At 43.4% G+C, this 21,992-nt stretch overlaps 1 protein-coding gene across 1 annotated transcript; it reads right to left on the bottom strand.

Moving 5' to 3' along the window:
* Window positions 1-1,080: 1,080 nt before the first annotated feature.
* Window positions 1,081-1,857, bottom strand: LOC118736342. Its single transcript, XM_036466435.1, has one exon. The coding sequence runs from the start codon at window positions 1,855-1,857 to the stop codon at window positions 1,081-1,083; it is 777 nt and encodes a 258-aa protein (XP_036322328.1).
* Between the last annotated feature and the right edge of the window lie 20,135 nt (window positions 1,858-21,992).

Here is a 21,992-nt window from a genome sequence, read left to right as displayed (position 1 = left end):
GCGAGGCCTTCTCCCCGTCCAGCCATGGGAACACTGGCCTCGCGGTCTTCGGCACCTTGGGCGTCAGTAACACCGACGGCTTGTTATTTCCAACAGCGACAGGGGAGCAGCTTTTCTCGTCGGCAGACTGCTACCGCCCTCAGAGGGGGGTTTGGTTGCAGCGTCTATATTTTCGGAGTTGGTGGCTTTTCCAGAGACAGCGGCCTAACTTCCGAAAGCATTCGAGACTTTCTCCTGGCGGAGTCGCTCATACTTCAGGACAATGTAGGCATGCTTCTTTTGAAGAGCCTTGTCCCTTGGCGGGGCAGACACCTGGATAATAGGCTCAACAGTAGAATTTCGATCGCTGGGCTTGTTGTCACCACTCCAACGATAGGGTCTCCGGGGATTTTAGAACCCTCTTTTACCGGATACTGAGGGTCGGGTGTTGCATTTTATACCTACTGCCAGGTGAAGGTTGTCCTGCCGCCCAATATGGGTCAGACGCAGACCAAGGAGCCACCCCACTGGGGAACCGACGCTTCTGGATTTGTCGGTGTGTTTTCAAATGCGAAAATTGGGGTCCCGTACGCAGTGGTCCCGTCATCAAGTTCTGGTCGTCCTGGGCGTTCGCCGATGCACATCACGTACAGTCCGGGTCCAGTCCACAGCCTTGAGCGAGAATATACCGCCTCGCACCGGTCGACAGAGTCTCGTTAGCGATAACAGGGACCACCAAGCCTTGACGGGCAGTGGGTGAGGTAGTCGTTTGGAGGGGATAGGTTATAGATTCACTTCACTCCCCCATTAGATCCCCTTTTTACTCTTACTGAATAATGTATGTATGAGTGGAAACTATCGATAGTGCTTACAAAACCATCGATTTTTTTGATAGTCAAAAACCAACGATACTATCGACAGTGCCATCGATAGTTTTACAGCTCTAATGCGTCTGTGCTTAGGTTGTGGGCCAGTTCCAAGTGTATTGCCCTAATAGTGAGGCACGTTAGACAGTGCCACCCAGCACTTCTCTTGTCTATGACCGATTGTCATGTTTGTTGGACCGAAATAATCGAGACCGGTGTATGTGAACGGTCTTACCTAAGGCGTTAAACGGTCGGCTGGCAGTGGTCCCATAATAGGTGCTACTGGCGTTGCTTTGGACACTCGACAGACCTGACAATTACTTATTGCAGAACGCAGAAGCTTACGCAAGCAGGGTATCCAGTAGTGACGATGGATTTCGCAGATTGTGGCTTCCGTATTTTGATGTTTCGTGGCGGCGTGATGATGACTCACAATAAGTTTTGTTAAGGGGTGGTTTGGTGGTAGTATGACCGGCTGTCTGGTAAATATGGGCAGCCATTCAGCTGCATCGATGCGTTCCTTTACGCGCAAAATACAGTGATCATCTATGCAGGGCGAGAGCTGGTAGATTGCGCTGGATCGAGGAATTGTGTAACCTTTTTCGAGCAGGCGGAGCTGGGCAATGAATGCTTCTGTTTGCACTTGACGATACAAGGCATGCTTGGCTGTTTCCAACGCCCATGCTGTTAGGCCATGCGTTTCATCGGACTGCTTGCCATTGCGGCATGGACTCACGAAACGAATCACCCATGCCAGAGTTTGTACTATTCTGCTAAGAGATGAAAAACGATTATAATTCATAAATTTATAGCTTACAACTGCCAAAGCGTATCTCAGCTGGAGCTCTTCGTCGTCAGCAGCATCGCGTTCTTGGACTTCAAGCTCCTGTGGCCAATGCTCTATATCCATCTGTAAGAACTGTGAGCCACTCAACCAATAGGACTCGAACTCAGTGTTGACACGTCTCGCTCGAGTAGCTTCGTCGGCAACGTTATGAGCCGTTGGTATCATCTCCAATTGGATAGCGTTGTGGTGGCTAGTATTTCCGCCACTCTATGGGCGAAAAATGGCTTGTACCACCTGTGCTCGCTGCCTATCCATTTAAGGACAGTTCTTGAATCCGACCAGAGGACACAATCGGATATGGTACTGCGTGCTGATCACGAACTGTCTGCATCAACCTCTTACCTAGGACTGCGGCCTATAGCTCGAGGCGCGGAATAGTGAGCGGCTTCATTGTAGCACTTTTGTAATTCCACAGTGGTTCGAGTAAAACACAGCAAGATATTACACGCTCAGAACAAAAACGGCGAATATTATAAGTCAGAGCAAAAATGAACTATATTTTTTCCTAGACCAAAAACGAAACAAATCGACAGCTTACGTGTGAACTTTGTGTGTAAGCGGTATTTCGTGCGCGCTCGGTTGTTTCTGCTTTTGCTTTTGCGTTTGCGGTGATCGGCAAAATGTAGGAGCGAAAACATTTATTTGTAAATTGCAATGCTGTAATCGGTTGTGTAGTCTCATGTCCATAAATTGCGTAATGGAAGATGAAAGTGATGGTAAATATTTATATTTATTTGCTAGGTAAGAGCAATTATAGTATGTATTATATCTTATTTGCAGTAACGTTTACTCCCAGAAAACGACAAAAACGATTAGAACATCGCAAACAAAATATTGAAAAGAAAAGTGTTGAACGCGGCAAAGAGCATGAAACTGTTAGCGGCCGTATAGTTGCGGAAAAAATGTATAGCCCAAGTAATCTGCAAATGTGGAAAAAGTTGCTGCCACAAGATTGACATTGTCCGCCAGAAGAAAATCTTTGAAAACTATTATCATGCTTTAAATTTTACCCAAAAAGCCTTATATATTTTTTTTGGTTATTTATATTTCGCTTTTTTAATGTTTATTATTTTTTTTATAAAAATGCAGTTCATTATTTAACAAAAACCATATAAGTCAAAATTTCAAACTTTATAGAAAAATTTAAAAAAGTTTTACAACAATTAGGTTAGGTTAGGTTAGGTTGAAGTGGCAGCCCCGCGCAGAGCGCGGAGCACACGGGGCTGGAAAAGCCCGTTGTGATACCATTGGCCGAAGCCATTTGTTTCTTTCCCTTCCTTAGTAATTGAACCACGGAGTGCGTTTTATATAGCACAAAAAGTCGAGAACGTTCGCCGAGCTCAAATCGGCTAAACAATCTAGAAAGTACTTCTTGAAGAATCAGTTGCGCGTGTTGGCCAAGGTGGGACAATGGAAAAGATAGTGTTCAACGGTCTCCACCTCTTCCTCGCCTCTGCAACTTCGACAAAAATCGTTGGTGGGGTATCCTAGTCTGTTTCCGTGTGTGCCCATCAGGCAGTGTCCGGTGATTACCCCGACTACTAATCTGAGAAAGGAGCGGTCCAGCCGGGTAAGAGCTATGGATCGCTTTACATCAATCTTTGGCCAAATTTGACTTGTAGTATGGCAGGTGGTTTCCAAAGCCCACCTGACATTTACCTCCTCGACGAGTTCCGCCTGTGTCTCTGTTTGCAGGAGGTTAGAGATATGCCCGCATTCTGAGCAGAATTGACTTCAGATATTTCCGTCCCTCTCCTTGCCAGCTCGTCGGTTAGGCAGTTGCGAAAACTGAGGTTTAGCGCGAGTTCGTCAGAGTAGATCCCGCTACCCACTCTTTTGTTAAGCTTGGAACCATCTGTATATATGGCCGTAGACCCTGGGTTCAGGTATGTGGCCCCTTACCATTCGTTCCTCTCTGGGATCCTTGTGGAGAATTTGTTGTCAAAGCAGAGTAAAGAAGTGGTATAATCAATCTGCCGTAGATTATCCGGTAGAGTTTTAAGTACTTTTGCGTGTCCGAATCTAAGGTCCCTCCACGGCTGTATTGTATTTAACCTGGCCTCACTGCAGCCGGCCCGAAATTTTCCGTGAAGATCCACAGGTGGAAGATTTAACATTATTTCCAGAGATTTGATAGGTGTAGTGGGCAGCGCTCCCGTGACTAACATGGCAGCCGTCCTCTGCACCCGTTCCACCTTGGCTCTGGACAAAGTGTTGTTTAGCGCAGGCTACTAAACGGTGACCCCGTAGAAAAGGATGGGTCTTATCACAGCTGCGTACATCGAGTGTACTAAGTGTGGTTTTATTCCCCATTTTTTGCCTATAGCCGTCTTACTGGCATAAAGGGCGGTATTGTCTATTCTGGAGCGGTCTTCAATGTTTCGCTTCCAGTCAGGTATCTTGTCTAGAATAATTCCAAGGTATTTGACCTCGGTTGAGAGAGTAAGTGCCATTAAATTTAGGGTGGGAGGTTCAAATAAGGGAGTTTTATACTTCCTTGTGAAAAGTACCATTTCTGGTAGGATTGACGGTAAGTCCACATTCCTTGGACCAGCTGTTTACCAGACCGAGTGCATTTTGCAATAACTCACTCAGGACCTGAAGATGTTTGCCCGTTGCCAAAATTTCTATGTCATCAGCGTACGCTATGACTTGACAACCGGTGCCCTTTAGGCTTAGAAGTAGGGTGTTCACTGTTAGATTCCAAAGCAGAGGGAAGAGAACGCCCCCTTGGGGGTGCCTCTGGTCACATATTTTGTGATGGAACCATCCCCCAGTTGTGATAGAATAGTTCTCTTTTCAAGAAGGAGTCCAACAAAATCTACCAGACCCCGCTGCACCCCCGCCATGAGAAGGGAGTTAACAACAGACTTCGGATAGACATTGTTGAAAGCACCCTCGATATCGAGAAAAAAACCGAGCGTGTATTCCTTTAAGGCCAATCCTTTTTCAATCGTCGATACGATTTCATGGAGTGTGGTGTCCACGGATTTTCCTTTGGTATACGCATGCTGGTTTGGGGAGAGGTTTTTTATATTCCGTCGAATATATTCATCGATGAGCCTCTCTAGAGTTTTAAGGAAGGATAAAGTGAGGCTTATAGGCCTGAAATCCTTCGGTTTCACATGAGCGGACTTGCCTCCTTTGGTAAGAATACAGCTTTTGCTTTTGTTCACTCATGTGGTATGTGAATCAGGGTTAGCCAGATGTAAAAAACTGAGAAAGCAGGGGGCACAGTATGTCCTTAGCTTCCTGTAGTTGAGCGGGAAAAATTCCGTCAAGGCCCGGAGATTTGTAGGGATGGAAGGACATTAAAGCCCATTCCACCCTCTCCTCACTTACGACGTCCCTAACGGACCTGTTTGCTTAGCATGATTGAAGAGCCTCCAGCTGTTCTTCTTCAGTGCTGAAATCTCAGGATTCCACCACTAGGGTTTCTTTTTGTCCTTCGGCAGGGTGCTTGGGCGGGAGGCTTTAAAAGCAGCATTACAGGCATTTGTCACAAAGTTCACTCCTTCATAACTTTTCGACGATGAGTCCAGCTCACCGAGAGAAACACCCTTTGTATTCGAGAGACTCGCTTCATCAGGTCTTAATGATAAGCAGGACTTATCGTGGGAAGCGTATCTGCGTAGAGAGGCCGACAGCGTATTCCTATACTTTGCCCAGTCGGTTCGCTTTCTGTTCCTATATGCTGTTAAAGGAGCAGGATCAAAATTGAGATTGAAACTAATGTAGAGGTGGTCAGAAAAAGGGTGTTCCTTGGACACCTGCCAGTCTCTTATCCGATCGGACAAACCGCTCGACACAAGGGTGATGTCCAGCACTTCTCTTCTAACAGAGGTCATAAACGTGGGATCGTTCCCACGGTTACATACAGTAAGATTATATAAAAGAATAAAGTCAAGTAAACCTCACCTCGGAAGTTGGTGTCGTTTGAGCCCCAGATCGTGTTATGTAAATTAGAGTCGGCCCCTATTATGACCGGGAGCTTTCCGCGATTTGCTTTCTTCACCGCTTCCTCCAGTCTATAGGGAGGAAAAGCATAGCTGTCGTGAGCCATGTAGGTTGTTGCCAGCCAGATAACGCTCTCCTTCAGCCGTACACTGATGCAGATAGTGTCCTCGTCGCTGTATTGGGTGAGTAAAAAATGAGAATATACTTTTTTAAATTAGAATGCAAGCTCTGATCCTACCTATTACTGGAGCTGTTACCATCTGGTAGGCATCAGAGTTCAGTCCGCAAACCTTGTTTCTGACGATCCAAGGTTCTTGGACTAAAATCAAGTCCTAAGCTTTATCGCTGAGGCGAAGAAGGAGAGCATCCGAGACTGCCTTGGAGTGGTGCAGATTAATTTGTAGGATCTGCACCATCCTCAGAATCGGTTATTTTCATTGCTTCTAGCTCCCTCCGCTCGGCGGCGGCAATGACTGTGATGTCATTGTCCTCCTCCTCCGGTTCGGATACCAGAAGCTGGTCCTCGTCCAGCGTAGATTGACCCTACGTAGGCAGATACTGAACCCGATTCGCTCTCAGTATCTGTCGCGGTATCGGATACACTCGTTGGTGGGTCCACAGGTTCACTCGCGGTGTTTCCTGTGTACCCCGTTCGGCCGGCCACCGATGCCGACACAGGGGCCGCAGGTCCGCCTGAGGCGTTGCCTATTTTGTTGGCCCCTTCGTCGGGAAGAATATCTGAGGGAGCGGGTCCGCTCGAGGCATTGCCCGTTTCCTCCTCTTGCTGATCCGTTCTCTGGTGGATTTTTACTGTGATTGAGTAAAAGCCGTAGCTTATTACCCCAGCACAATCCTCGAGAGCTGGGACAGAAGCCTCGTTCACGACAAAGCCAACAAAACGCTGCTTCCCCTTGGTCTCGCCAACTCGGACTATCCTCCAATCGCTGGTGGGCAGTCCTTCGTTGCCCAGTCGGATGAACTCGAGTATCTCCTCCGGTTTTGCCGGCTCAGCTGGTACCCGGGCCCAGGCTCGCGGCCTGGTAGGGATTTCATCTCTATGGACGGCAACTAAGTCTGCCCCGGGCCACAGCTGTCCAACCGTGGAGATAGCTTCCTTATAGAGCCGGTGCGGGCGCTCATCGGCGCACGCTACCAGCTTAACTCGCCCTTGATGCCATCCGCCATCACGGACGACTGGTGCTGGGCCGGGGTACTTCTGGAGTATCCCTTTATATGCCCTGCATAAACTCATCTGGACGGACTTTCAGTTGTCCGTGGTAATGTGGCCGTCCGGATGCCCCTTGTCCAACACCGCCAGCGTGAGGTGCTCTTTGGCGGCTTCACTGAACGGCTTCGTGTTGGATACGGCCATCGACGGACGACACCTCGAGGTGTCGTCCTGAGATCGCTTTCTCTTGGAGGTAAGGTCCTTCCTTGGGTTTTCCCGAATGGGTGGTTTGTCCTTCCCGCCTTTCCCGGGGGATCGCTTGTCGCTGGCGGCGAAGACTCCCATGGCCCACTTGAGAGAGACTTTTTGCTCCGCTGTCAGTTGGTCATGAGGGATGACCCCCAGCCTTTATATGACGTTAGGGGCTTCCTTTCGGTCACGCTGGGCCCTGACGAAAGGCGAAATTTGAGTTGCTGCTTTGGAGCAGCCGGGGTGTAGAGCGAGGTTATTTGCCCCGGTCTTCGAGTATTTACTCGCGGGAGTGGTCCTCTGCTTGTCCGTGGAGGACTTTTGCACGATCACTACACCTTGCGGGGGCCTTCCCCAGCTTTCCCGCCGGCTTTGACTCTCCCTCATGGGGTATAGTACCACCGGCATCACTGGAGGTTCACTTTCCCTCTGGGGGTTTAGCAATCCTTCCAGCTTCTGCGGAAGCCCGAAGCTGCTTGGGCCGTTCAGGCCCTCTCGGTTCCGTCGATGTGGTTTCAGAGATGGTTGGTGTTTTGGACTTTTCATCGCCGTGTTCAGCGGCGGCACTACCCGTGCAGGGTTCCGAGGCTTCTTTATTTATAGTATTCATCATTCTGGTTGTTTGGCCACCTACAGAGCCGAGGCCTTTCGGTGGCCGGAAAATAAGGAAAGGGGAAAAATGGTCGACCACGGCAGAGCCCCATGCCGCAGCAAGTCCACCGTTACTGCCGGAGGCGGACAGGTATCCGGGAGGCGCCGTTAGAATACAGTCGGAAAGCCCTCTGACTACAAACCTTATAATGGGCACGGTGACGCTTGACACCCTGGATTAGGGGGGGCAGGGTAGATTTGACACCCTCCGGGTCTAGATCCATAATGTTCTGTAGAAACAGGGTCACTTCTTGAAGGATGCATTTCGCGCACTATGGTCCTGTATGCTGTGTTACGCTTCATCCACACCCTGCATTTTCGCTCGACCCCTTTACAACAACTAGCTTTTTATTAAAATTTTTTAGATATGCAGTATCACGCATTTTCTTCCATATAAAGTGTTTTTGACTATTTTTTTTCTGTATGGAGAAAATAATACCATTCCCAAAAAAAAAGTTATCAAAATTAAACGCGAATTCTTACCCACTTGCATTTACACTTTATTAATAATTAGAATTTTTCTAAAAATTCCTAATAAAAAGTTTGTTGTAAATATTTGTTGAATTTTGCTACGAAATCTGAAATTTGGACTTTATCGTTTCGGTTAGATAAGGAGCTGTATTTTTATAATAAAATAATAAACATTAAAAAACGAAAGAAAAATAGCCAAAACTGGTCCAAATGTCATGTCCATATTATTTTTCGCATGACTGTACATAGCAAACTTAATAATCTTCACTAGTATATAAAAAAATGCAATTAAGTGGGTGCACTTTTTTCTTCAAATCTCCCATAAATAAAGTTTATCTATGGTCAAATATCAGAGGACAGATTTTTTTCTTAAATTTGTGATAACGTGCTATTTATAACATAATTCAAAGGATAATATTTAAATATTATATTTGTGAATTCTAATTTTTTCTGATAATTATTTATTTTATTGATAAAACAAAACTTACTTATTTTAATTAATATTAGGTTTTATATTAATTTACATAACCTGCGTTGGTAGTTTGCTACAGGTTGAAAAGGCATATGCAAATTATGGACTTGAGACAACAAAACCGATTGCAGCATTGAAATGATTTCGCTGCTACATTTTGCCGATCACAGCAAACGCAAAAGCGAAAGCAGAAACAACCGAGCGCGCACGAAACACCGCATACACACAAAGCTCACACGTACGTTGTCGATTTGTTTCGGTTTTGCTCTAGGAAAAAATAAAGTTCATATTTGCTTTGACTTAGAATTGTCGTCTTTTTTGTTCTGAGCGTTTCCAACGACGAAAGATCTTTCAGCGCAGTGCATGAAACTAAATGTGGGACGTAAAGCAAAACACAAATATGTACATGCCTTAGTTATAACTGTTTTCCGTTTGACTTCATGTATTAAAGTAAGATCAATTGCTCTTGCATTATAAACTTTTTGAACTGGCATTTCTCTTTGGCCACGCCGGTGAGGTGAAAATGTAATCGAACGTATGCGACTTTTAAGGCATTCGTAAACTCGTATGCTATTTTTTTTCTTTACACCTTCACCGGTAGGAATTCTCGCGCGTACAATGATCAATAATCATGCAAAGTTTCACTGTACACTTAATAGATGCTCGTATAACTAAATTTACATAGCTAATTATTTAAAATCCTTTAAATTTAATTAGAAAGTTATTGAACTCCTTTCTTTCCACATCCTATTTTACATTATTTATCTGACTTGTTTTAGTTTCTTGAATTGATTTAGTATTACAACTTTCTAGTTCACGTAGGCTTTTAATCGTAATTCTTCACTTTTCACTGCAGTGGCTGTACTTGTATATTAGACACTAAAATTCATTTGTTAATATACCTATTTATGTATGTATATGTAACACTTCGTCTTCACATGTTTTCAATCTTAACGAAAGTATAACAAGGTTTCGCAGTTCTTTCTTTAATTAAAGATTGAGTTAGTTTTAGTTTAGTTTTGAGTTAGTACCACCTTAAAAATAATTTTTCCACAATGAGGGTAGCTCAAAGACTACTTTTCGCTTTTCAAACACCCGTACTACACGCCGGCCCGCATGGCCACTGGAATACTCTGCATCCAAAGAGAAACTGGTCTAAAAAAAACTGCCACATCCATCGCAAAACGTTCCCAAAAGGTGTACGCAAAATTTTGGACTTTTCCTAGATCCAAGGTTGGGTCTTTCCCTTATTTTAATTTAATCTTTAGTTTTTTTTTATGATTTAATTCTAGAACCCGAATTTTCGTAATTCGTAATTCGTAGCTATGCTACGAAAAACGAAAAATCCACATGCTGCAACCCTTGCGGAAACATGTGCAGCATTGCCAGCTATAAGTTGTTTTTCGAAGATAGCTGAATGAAGGAAAAAAAAGTCGAAAGGAATTAAAAAAGCACTCATCATGTGCATGTTTATAGTAAAATTTATTTATTTTCAATATTTTGAGGAAAATTATGGATTCTGATGCATTTGCAGTTATAGCAGCGGAGTAAGAGCGCGCTATGGCAATGGACTCACAAAGGTAAGCGGAGCTGCCGGGCATAAAAACCATGGGGGCATCTATATTAGCTTCTGGTTGAATTGTTGATTCACAAGCCAGAACTCCTGCTATGCCTGAAGCTCTGGTTCTCAATCCAGTTAATGCAATAACAGCTTCTTCCAAGCCATTGAAAATATGCACTTTGTTAGGTCCACCACCTGTTGCGCTTGGTTCTGGCTTCGACCGCGCTTAGGGATTATGGGAGCACTTCATAATCCCGACATTGAAGATCTCGACTAGACATAATCCAGACAATTTTTAAAAATCCAGACAATACAAAATCCAGACAGGACATAATACAGACATAACAAAATCCCGACCAAATAAAATACAGATAACACATTATTGCGACAAGACAAACTCCTGACAACTCAAAATCCCGACAAGACACAATCCAGAAAAAAAATACAATGCGTCCGGAAATGAAATTGATGACTTATGCTTAAATATAAACGGTTACCACTCCACATTTTTTCGCTTCTTCACTGCAAGGTAACCCTCTCGGCAACCATTTTACCACAAGGACGAAAGCTGCGTATTCTCGTCGATGGCAAACAATTCTAACGGTGAATAACCGGAAAATTGTCAGATCTACACCTTTTCCAATTGTACTTCGGATATCGTAAAATGTACTTCAGATTAGTCAACTGTACTTCAGAAATCGTAAAAAATACTTCAGATTAGTCAATTGTACTTCAGAAACCGTAAAATATACTTCAGATTAGTCAATTTTACTTCAGAAACCGTAAAATATACTTCAGATTAGTCAATTGTACTTCAGAAACCGTAAAATATACTTCAGACTAGTCAATTGTACTTCAGAAACCGTTAATTGGACTTCAGATTAGTCGATTGTACTTCAGAAACCAAAAAATGTACTTCAAATTTGTAAATTGTACTTCAGAAACCGAAAAATGTACTTCAGATTAGTCAAAAAAGTAGTCAAGTTGTTCAGAAACCAAAAAATGTACTTTAGAAACCGAAAAATGCACTTCAGATTAGTCATTTGTATTTCAGAAAGCAATAAGTGTCCTTCAGTAACCGAAAAATGTACGTCAGGTTAGTCAATTGTATTTCAGAAACCATAAAATGTACTTCAGATTTGTAAATTGTACTTCAGAAACATATAGGCTACGTTTCTTTATACATTCCGGATAATCTCATTTCACAGCCAGAATAAACAGAATGTGTTTGAAATATACGTTAACATATCATCAGGAACGTTCTAAAGAATAAGTAAACAAAAAAGATTATTCCAAACGTTCAGAATGAATAAAGAAATTCAGCCATAACATTTTCGCCAAAAAATGCACTTACCACAAATGAGCGCTCAACCATGAATATATTTTCCAAATCTATGTAGCTTTCAGTTTTTTCGCAACATTTATTTAAAACAAAAAAAACACTTATTTGGTAGCTTTAATAATATACATACATACATAGGTTGAAATTACATGCCAACTGGCATATCAACTAAGGATAGTGCATCCGGGTGAATAGTGGTAGAATGCTGAATGGCCCCACCACAATCGCCGCCGACAACCGTTGTTTTTGCCTCGTCAATAAGACACTCCAAATAGGAAAGTCTTTGCCCGACTACGCCAGGACCAAACGTAACTGGAACTCCAATATTAACCTTCACATATGTTTTTATTTTAGACCAAATTATTTCTATAGGGTTCAGCATTGGCGAATAAGGTCCCAGGCGTAGGAGTGTTGCCTTTTCTGTTTCGTTATAATTATTGATGGCATGTTCCAAATGGGAGTGGCACGGAGCATTATCGCACACCACAACTAAATCCGCAAGGTTGTTGCCCATCTCAACCCACCTCTGAAAGACAGTTTGTATCCAATTGCATGCACCCGCAGCTTTAAAAGATCCGCGTCGGCGCTCCATTGCTATTATTCCGCTTGTGGCTTTAGCTCCGATAAGATGAATGTTCGGTCCACGCGCGGCTGGTAGCATCTGAACTGCTCTACATCCAGAGCGTGCGCGACCCCGTGTGCGACGGCAGAACAAATTAAAATTTATTTCGTCAATATATATTATTTGTTTTCCAGCTTGTATAAAAGTATTTAAAGCTCTTACATATTCGGCGCGTTTTGCCTCATTTACGGCACTCTTCATGGTCGCTGGCTGGTGGTTTACATTTTTAATCGTATACAACCTGCGCTGTAAATAGTAGTTTCCTATTGTGGGGATCGAAACTTTTTTTTGGAAGGCATTGCACACTTAAATTTTTATTTGCTTTAGTGTCAAAGTGCAGTTCTCCTCCAGCCAATTTAAAATAGCGTCCACTTCTTCCACGGCAAGGAACTTTGCTTTTACTCCTCCTCTTTTGAGCATTTTTTCTCTGCCAGAGGTCACCCATGTGGCAGCAAAGATCCTGCCAAACTTATCCAATCGTCGTTTTTATTTGCTGCCTCCACGACTCTGCTTCTTACCTGATCCGAATAGGCCTTGTAGTTTTTGCGCTCGATAGCTTCAGTGTCTACGTTAATCAATAAAATTTAAATCATATACATATACATGCATACATAAACTATTAAAATTAATTTGGGTTCTTGGTTGTAAGACATACATTACCAGTAATTATTTGTCTGCAAATCGGACAAAATCCTGAATTTAAGATCTCTCTTCCGCAAACTTCATGCAGGAGATGTTTGCATGGCAATAGGCGGAATATAGCCTTTCGCTTCATACTTATTCGACAAATAACACACTTATCCTGGATCTCCACTTTAATAATTTTTTTTTATAGTTTTTTTTTTAAGAAATTAATTTTTTTAAGCGCAACAAATCACAATTGAATGAAAGTAAAAAAAACGTTCGATATAAGCCATAAAAAAAAATATAAATGTATTCATATTTTTTTATATTACAAGTAATTTTATGCAAAGTATGTACAGTGAAACCCGCTTAAGTGCCTAACCCGCTTAAGTAACCAACATTTTTGGGCAATGTGAATTTTTGAGTGTAATCTGAAGAAAATCCCAGTCTTAAGTACCTCCCCGCTTATTTACCCAACCCGGCTAAGTACCTAAATTTTTCGTACCCCATTTACCATTTTACCCACATTTTTCCCCTTTTAAGTGCTCTTTTAAAATTCCTTAACATATTTACATATTTTGAATCTCAGTGGCAGCGTATTTTAATAGAAAAATCTTAAATAAATACGCATTTTTCATTAAATGTTTATGTTTTATTCAAGGATTTACATATTTATGTAAGTTAACAAAAAGATGTAACTACATCAATAATTATGTTCGCTTACTCCCAGATTTGTCAGGGAATGAGATAATCGCTGCAGGGGATACATTGTTGAAAGCACCCTCGATTTCCAGGAAGGCCGCGAGGGTGCATTCTTTATAATGTAGAGACCTTTCTATTGTGTGCACCAAGGAATGGAGTGCTGTGTCAACTGATCTCCCTTTGTTGTAGGCATGTTGGGCTGCCAAAAGTTTGCTGCCTATCTTGTCTCTAATATGCCCATCTATTAGTCTCTCTAGAGATTTCAGCAGGAAAGACGACAGACTAATTGGTCTGAAGTCTTTTGTTCTCGTGCCTTGGGAATGAAAAATACTCTTACCTCCCCCCATTTGCGGGGTATATAATTAAGTCGTAACACTGCTTCAAAGATTGGTACGAGTATGGGTGCAATCCTTTCTGCTGTATGCTGTAGGTCAGCGGGAATAATGCCGTCCGGTCCCGGAGACTTAAAAGGTTGGAAGCTGCTAATAGCACGCTTTATGTTCCCCTCGGTAATGATATTCGCTGGAATGTCATCATGGTTGCCTGTGATCCGGGTATTGGTGACTCTACTGTGGAGGCAACCCGGAAAGTGGGTTTGTACTAGAAGCTCTAAGGTTTCTTCGCTGCTAGTTGTCCAATCACCATCCTCTTTGATGAGATAGCTAATATTGTTGGGACTCATAGATAATACTTTCCGCAATCTGCTGGCCTCCGAGGTACTTTCTATCTTCTGACAGAAGTTCCTCCATGAGGAGCGCTTAGCGTCTCTTATTGCATACTTAAATCGGCGTTGCCATTCTTTAAATTCACTGGAGTTGGATCTCTTAGCTTCATTAAATTCCGATCTGCATTCCTTTCTGAGGCTTGCAATTTCAGTGGACAACCATGGAGGTTTTGGCTTTCTACTTGTTGCCCTGATTGGGCAGGCTACTTTTGCTGCACGATTAAATGCTTTAGTTATATCGTCTACAACGTTATCAAGTTGATGTTCCGAGTTTATTTGATTTGTGAGGTCGGAGATATTATTAGAAAAGGTTGCTTCAAACTTTTTCCAATTTGTTTTTCTGCGGTTTAAGACCGCTTGTTGTTTTCTTACTCGTGCGTATAGGTGATCTGAAAAGGAGTACATGTGATCTGAAAAGGAGTTGTCTTTAGAGACTCTCCAGTCATTCAAGAGTTCTGCCCCCTACTCATTGACACATGTAATGTCAAGGACCTCCCTTCTAACAGACGTCACAAAGGTAGGGGTATCACCTACGTTGTAAGTTATTGCACATAATAAATTCGAATATCGACTCACCGCGTTCATTTGTGTCTGAGCTGCCCCATATGTGATGACGGGCATTCGCGTCTGCTCCTATCACCATCGGAGTGCCGCGTCTAGAAGCCTCCATTACCGCGCTCCTTAAGGATTGTGGTGAAGGTGGTGCGTCTGCGTCGTAGGCCATGTATGTGGAAGCCAGCCAAATAGACCTTCCGCTTGATTCCACTGCTATGATGACGTTGTCCACATCGCTAAATTGTATCAAAAGAAATGCATTAATACTCTTTTTTTATCAGTATGCATGACCTGGGTTTACCTTTGTCAGTGACATAGATCAGCTTATATCCCTTCATGTTCAATCCACAAACCCGATATTTTATGACCCAAGGCTCCTGGATGAGTGCGATCTCCTCTTCTCTTTCGGCGAGACGGAGGAGAAGTGCGGCTGAGGCCGCCTTACAGTGGTGGAGATTAATCTGAACTATGCCCACCATCAGTTTCGTGTACTGCTGCTGGACAGCCAACCACAGTCTGGTTGGCGTCCTCCTCATCAGAAAGGGGGAGGATATCCTCCCCTTCTCCTTCCACCATGGTGTCGGAAAAGTCGGAGTGGTCCCCCGCCCCCTCCTCTAGAGTCACCCTCTCGAAGAGTTCGCCTACTATTCCGGAGGTGGATGCCACTTCATCGTCAGTAGCACTTTCTGCTTCGTTCGCTTCGTCGGTAGGGTGTTGCTTCTGCGACACGTCCTGCCGATAAACGTGGAGGTTCAAGGCTTGGAAGCCATAATTTATCCTCCAGTTTTGGTTGGCAGGCGGTTCTACTGATTCCTCGTTGAGGACTATTACCGCTAACCTTCGCTTTCCGTCTATCTCGCCTATCTTTGCTACCTTCCAATCTTGGGTCGGTAGCTCAGGGTTGCCCATGCGTATCCACTCCAGCACTTCCTGTGGGTCCGTGTGGAATCCAGGCACTGGATCTAGGCCGATTGGGAATGTCTTCCCTCTTAATTACCTCAAGGCGTGCACCCGGCCAGATCTCGCCTACGCGACTTATGGCCAGGGTATATAGGTCAACGGACCTCTGATCCGCACACCTTGTCAACTTGACGCGGTTTTGAAACCAGCCGGCGTCCGCACAACTGGGAGGTGGTTCTGTGTTTTCCCTTAAAGCTTCGTTATAGACGCCTCAGAGTCGCCTGTTGACCAGGTCCCAATTCTGTGGTGAGATTGCACCATCAATTGAGCTGCGGTCTACCACAGCCCTGATGAATATTTCCTTCGCCACATCCGCGAAGGATCTTTTCTGCAGCTCGTCTGCCGTTAAAGTACCGGACACCCTTGTTCTCTTGGGTTCCGAGCTTAACTCACTTGAGGACTTCCGCTTGCCTTGGGCAAGATCTTCTTTGGCTTTCGCCTGGTGTTCAGCCATAAACTTTTCGGCCCAATTCCTTGAGTCCAGCTCTTCGGCGGTCAGCTCTTCTGGCTTTTTGTCCCTCAGTCTCTCAAGGATACTGAGGGCTGACCGTCTGGTACGATAGTACCTTTCTGATGCACTAATGTGCTTCTGGGGATGGCTACTGCCCATTGCAGCATCAGTGCCAGAATGGCGAACCTCAGAGGCCGCTGGCTTAGCCATGCGGTCTGATGTCACCGACGCCGCTTTAGGGGTTGCACCTGTCGGTGTTCCTTTGCCTCCTGGAGTGGCGGGGACGGCAGCAGGGCTAGCTTGTCTTCTGACCGGGCTGCTTTTGCCTCCCGAAGGCCTATCTGCGAGGGTGGGTCTGCTACCAGCACCGGACGAATAGGGCGAGATGGGAGAGAAGGGTTGTTAGGTAGGACGAGCATGGGGGAATCGTCGGTACGGTCCTCTCCGTATGTATGGTTGGAGGAACACGGCTCCCGCAGTTACGTAGATGGGTGGTCAACCAAGCTCCATACGGAGCTTCCCTCTTGGTTCGTGCTGGCTTAAAGCCCCCCGAAGGAAGATTTAAACCACCACTTAAGCCTCATCCCCACGGCAAGGGGACCAACCCGATGTGGGGTTCAATTGATTAGAGTGAAGTACGTTTTTCGGTTTCTGAAGTACATTTTTCGGTTTCTGAAGTACATTTTATGGTTTCTGAAATACAATTGACTAATCTGAAGTACATTTTTCGGTTTCTGAAGTACATTTTTTGGTTTCTGAAACACAATTGACTAATCTGAAGTACATTTTTCGGTTTCTGAAGTACAATTTACAATCGGAAGTACATGTTATGGTTTCTGATGTACAATTGACTAATCTGAAATCCAATTAACGCATTCTGAAGTAGATTTGACTAATTTGAAGTACATTTTATGGCTTCTGAAGTACAATTCATTAGTCTGAAGTACAGTTTTCGATTTCTGAAGTGCAATTGACTAATCTGAAGTATATTTTACGGTTTCTGAAGTACAATTGACTAATCTGAAGTTCACATAACAGTTCCTGAAGTACGTTTGACTAACCTGAAGTACATTTGATGATTTCTGAAATATAATTGACACTTTCTGAAGTACTATTAGAAAAGGTGTAGCTCTCGTTCCCGGCGCATACAACCGAAATTTCCAACAAAGTACAGAGCCGTAGTCCTCAATTCGGCAGTACTTGGCCAAAGACAAAGAAACGGTGTTGCAAACATACAAAGCCGTCCGGTTCTAAATTATGCAGCGCCTGTGTGCTCGCCGAAATTCTCCCAGTAAGGTGCTACAGTTGTCAGCACTCGAACTTGCTTGAGCTGAAGGACCAGGTCCAGCACTACGCACAGCACCCCTGGGACTGGGACTGTACAGACAGGTTATTAACGGTATTTGCAAACTCCAGTCAAGTGAATACCATCATCAGTACCAATCACCACCTGTGAACGAGAGAGAGCTTCAACTGCCACGAGATACCCGCGTAACCCGGGTCCCCCCTAACTTTCAAATTTTTGCCTAGATATTCAAAAATAGTACCACGAAATGCTTGCTTGATAATTTCGGCCCCCCCTAAATTTCAAGGTTTTTCCTATATATACTGTATAACAAATTATACTCCCAACGCTAACTAAATAATTAGTAAATTGATTTGAAAAGTAGATATGTGGATCATCCGGTTCTGTATCAAGTTATTATCTCTAACTTCAAAGCACTTCATTTTAAAAGGGTAAAACCCTGGCTGCAGTCGACAATGAGCAAAAATTGATTGAACGGAAACTATAAATAAATTTATAGTTCAATTGTTTATTACTTTGTCTTTAGGTTTGTGTCTTTTCTAAGCGTATAACGAAAGTTTTGTGTCACAGAACCAATCTGAGATTATTGATAAAACTATAGACCGGTTGGGTGAACAGCCAAGACGTTTACTTCTTAAGTGTGACAAAACAAAATCAAGTAATATATTTAGCATAAATAAATATACCAGCCTAAAAAATCTGCGTACTCAAAATGTTCAATACGCCCTCATATTTATACATACATACATATGTATGTATATCATTTAATGTTTTGTCCGGCTATTTGGTTTATTATACAGGTATGTGAGCGAATTTAAAAAAATGCATCAGGGTTTAGTTGAGATATTCGTTTTTGGCCACTATGTTTTGTACATTTCCCAGTACTGCAAAGCTTTTGACTGCCATTCACCTGGGAGTGGTCAGAAGTGGTTCGTGTGCTTACGGTTCAAATCGCAGCTAACTACGTCCGGATATTTATATCCATGAATACTCTGGGTAGCGACCGAACCCTAGTTTGGGAGCGAGGTAAAGTGGGAGGGCGTAACACCCCGCGTGCGCTGGGGATTAATCGGGATGGTGCCTCTGCCCGGCTGGTTGAAGTCCTAGGGAAAATAAAGGCTGACATCAGCTCCATCCACGAAATGCGATGGACGGGGCGAGGAAGGTAAGCGTGAGCCTTGCGACGTCTACTACAGTTGCCACGTAAAGGAGTGCAATTCGGTGTTGGATTTGTGGTGGGAGAGAGACCGGCGTTCACTCTAGTGGACGAAAGTCTAGCCACAATCCGCATCAAAGCGAGATTCTTCAACATCTCATTCACATGTACCAATGCCCCGATGGAAGAGAAGGACGAGGCATCCAAGGCTCTCTTAGCTTAGAGCGTACATATTAGCGCTGCCCCCGACACGTATAAAAATCGTGCTTGGCCATTTAAATGCCAAGGTGGGCAACGAAGGGATCTTTGGGGCCAGTGTCGAAAAAATCAGCCTCCACATAGAAACGGCGGGCTGAGGATGATCCACTTCGCCGAGGCCCGAAGCTTGGTAGTATGTATTACTGGGTTCTAGCATAAAAAGATCCATCAAGCTATTATCATTTTCGTTGTTGGTGTTTCCGACAGGGTAGAAGTGTGATGTATTGTGGAACGCTTTTCCGTCATCCCTTGTTAAATTTGGTTTGGAGACAAACCGGTTTCGGCGTTGTTCCATCTTCAGTGTCATTTTTCGTTCTCTCAAGCTACATGGATGTCTCCACATCGAAAAACGGGAAACCAAATCGAGCATGTTGTGATAGACGGAAGGCATGCTTCCATGTTTTAGACGTACATACGTACACTCCGAGGGCCAAACATCGACTCGCACTACTATATTGATGCATCCAATATTCGACCCAACCTCGGAGAAGCAAAAAAAGGGCCCCCAACAATGCAGGGAAAGTTCAACGTCGAAAAGCTGCAATCAAAACAGACGGCCAATGGATTCGGCGCTCGACCCTCACACCTGCTGTGAGAGAGCACTCTTCAACAAACCGACTTGCGCGAGCACGGGAACCACATTTCCCGCTCATTACTGGTACGATGAGGAGTGTGAGAAAATGCTTGAAATGCTGGCCGAGGTATAGATTGCAAGGTCTTATCGAATGTATTGTCTACCATAGACCAGGTATTCACAGTACGCCGAATCTTGGAAAAGACCCGCGAGAAAAGGATCCGCACTCACCACCTATTTGTCGACTTTAAAGCCGCTTTCGACATCACTAAAAGGAGTTTCCTATATGCCGCTATGTCTGAATTTGGTGTCCCCTCAAAACTCATACGCCTGTGAAAAATGACGTTGAGTAATACCACCGGCTCTGCTCTGTTGCCTTTCGCCACCAGACGGGGTTCCAGACAGGGCGGCTCTCTTTCATGTGACTTCTTTAATCTGATGTTGGAGAAGATAATCAGATCTTCAGAACTGAACCGCTTAGGAACAATTTACTACAAGAGCGTACAATTGCTGGCTTATGCCGATGACACTGACATCATCGGTAAGAAAAACCGCGAAGTCTGTCCTGACTTTTCCATGTTGGACGAGGAAGCAAAGCGAATGGGTCTGGTGGTAAACGACGACAAGACGAAGTATCTCCTGTCATCAAACAAACAATCAGCACATTCGCGCCTAGCACCCACGACACTTTTGACAGTTATAATTTCGAGAAAGTAGAGAATTTCGTTTACTTGGGAACCAGCATTAACACCGATAATAATGTCAGCATGGAAATCCAACGCAGAATCGCTCTTGCCAACAAGTGCTGCTTTGGACTGAGTATTCAATTAAGGAGTAAAGTCCTCTCTCGACGTACGAAAACCAGACTATAAATAACTCATCATGCCCGCGCTGGTATATCTTTTTCTTCTTAATTGGCGCTGTAACCGCTGGTATATGGCGTATTAAAATACAGCGGCTCAACTGGCTTGACCATGTCGTTCGAATGGACACCGACGCCCCAGCTCTGAAAGAATTCTGGCTTCAATTGGCATTTCTAATAGGCGTCAGTTGGTCAAAATCGCTTTGGCGGTTACAGCGCCAAAAAGGAAGAAGAGGAAGAGAATAGATCTATAACCTTATCAGTCACACAGTGTTGTAATCCCGGCGAAATCCTTGACGGTGGTACCGGGAGGGGAACGGTACATGACGGTAGGAATTTCAGTTTGGGTTAAAGTCTCACACGGACGGGGTTAGGCTTTCGATGCTTCCTCCTCGTAAAATAAACATGCTCAGTAAAAAGTTAACAATTTAAATCGACGAATAGTTTTATATCAACTTTTGTGAACTTCTGTTTATTTGTTTTTTGTACAACATATTTACCTTTATTGGTTACAATAATTTTAAGCTAAAATAAAAAATTTTTTAGTACATAAGTAAGTTATTGGTTTTGAATTTTTTATTTTGTATGGCCTCCCCCCCCCCCTAAATTTCGTTCTGGCTACGCCCAATCCAATACTTTTCGTGAAAAATCCTGTAAAACTGTCAAACAGCAAAATTACTCTCTGAAGTGAGAGTAAAAAGTGAGTAACAGCAAAAAGTACGGGAACAAAAAAAACATTTTTCCTGTAAAAACGTCAACCAGTGATTGCTTGAAACTTTTCATGATTTTACCAGAAGAAAAAGTTCGGGTAAAATCTTGCAACTTCATTCTCTACACAATTCTCCAAAAGTCGCTTTCATTTACAGGATTTTGGAGGGTTTTGGAGTGAGGGAACATTTTCCCTGAAACTTCCTGCAAGTTCGTGTAAAATCCTGTAAGTTCATTGAGTACAGGATCAGAGCTAAAATTTGCAAAAACTTGCAACCTACGAAACAGCTGATCACTTGCACAGATGCCACTGGTGATTAGTTTGGCAATTTATTTTCTGTTTGGTACATTTTCCCCCGATTTGGCATTTTATACAATTGATTAGTTTTTCGAAAAGAAAAACCTTGTCAAAATACAAATTAATTATATCGGAATGAATAAGTTATTTTTCTCATAATTATTTGTGATATCGATATCACATGGTGACTCATTCCAAAACAAGAGTATCTCCTCCAAACACCCATCATTGATCCAAAAACAATGTAATATATATAGCTACAGATGTAGCTTTAAAATTATAAAATTTTCATTTCAACAATCAACCTACCAAAACCGAAAACTTCAGCAAAACAACGGCTGCATTTCTTTATACATTCCGGATAATCCCATTTCACAGCCGGAATTAACAGAATACGTTTGAAATATACGTCAACATATCATCAGGAACGTTCTAAAGAATAAATAAACAAAAAAGTTTATTCCAAACGTTCAGAATGAATAAAGAAATGCAGCCAACATTTCAGCATGCTGCATTTAAATCTATTTTGGTATATTTAAAGGTAAATTATGGTACAAACTAAAAATGTCGTACGGCAACCATAGGCAGCACACACCAAAGTAAACAAACTGGAGATTAATAGCAAATTA

Source organism: Rhagoletis pomonella, unplaced genomic scaffold (genome assembly GCF_013731165.1).
Source record: "Rhagoletis pomonella isolate Grant_MI unplaced genomic scaffold, Rhpom_1.0 Rhpom_scaffold_00003, whole genome shotgun sequence".
NCBI lineage: Eukaryota > Metazoa > Arthropoda > Insecta > Diptera > Tephritidae > Rhagoletis > Rhagoletis pomonella.
Note: the sequence above shows the minus strand (reverse complement) of the source record. Positions and strands in the feature narration are given on the sequence as shown.

What these genes read in the sequence shown, in the direction of transcription:
- LOC118736342 (XM_036466435.1), bottom strand. Translation starts at nt 1,857, where the DNA reads ATGATACCAACGGCTCATAACGTTGCCGACGAAGCTACTCGAGCGAGA.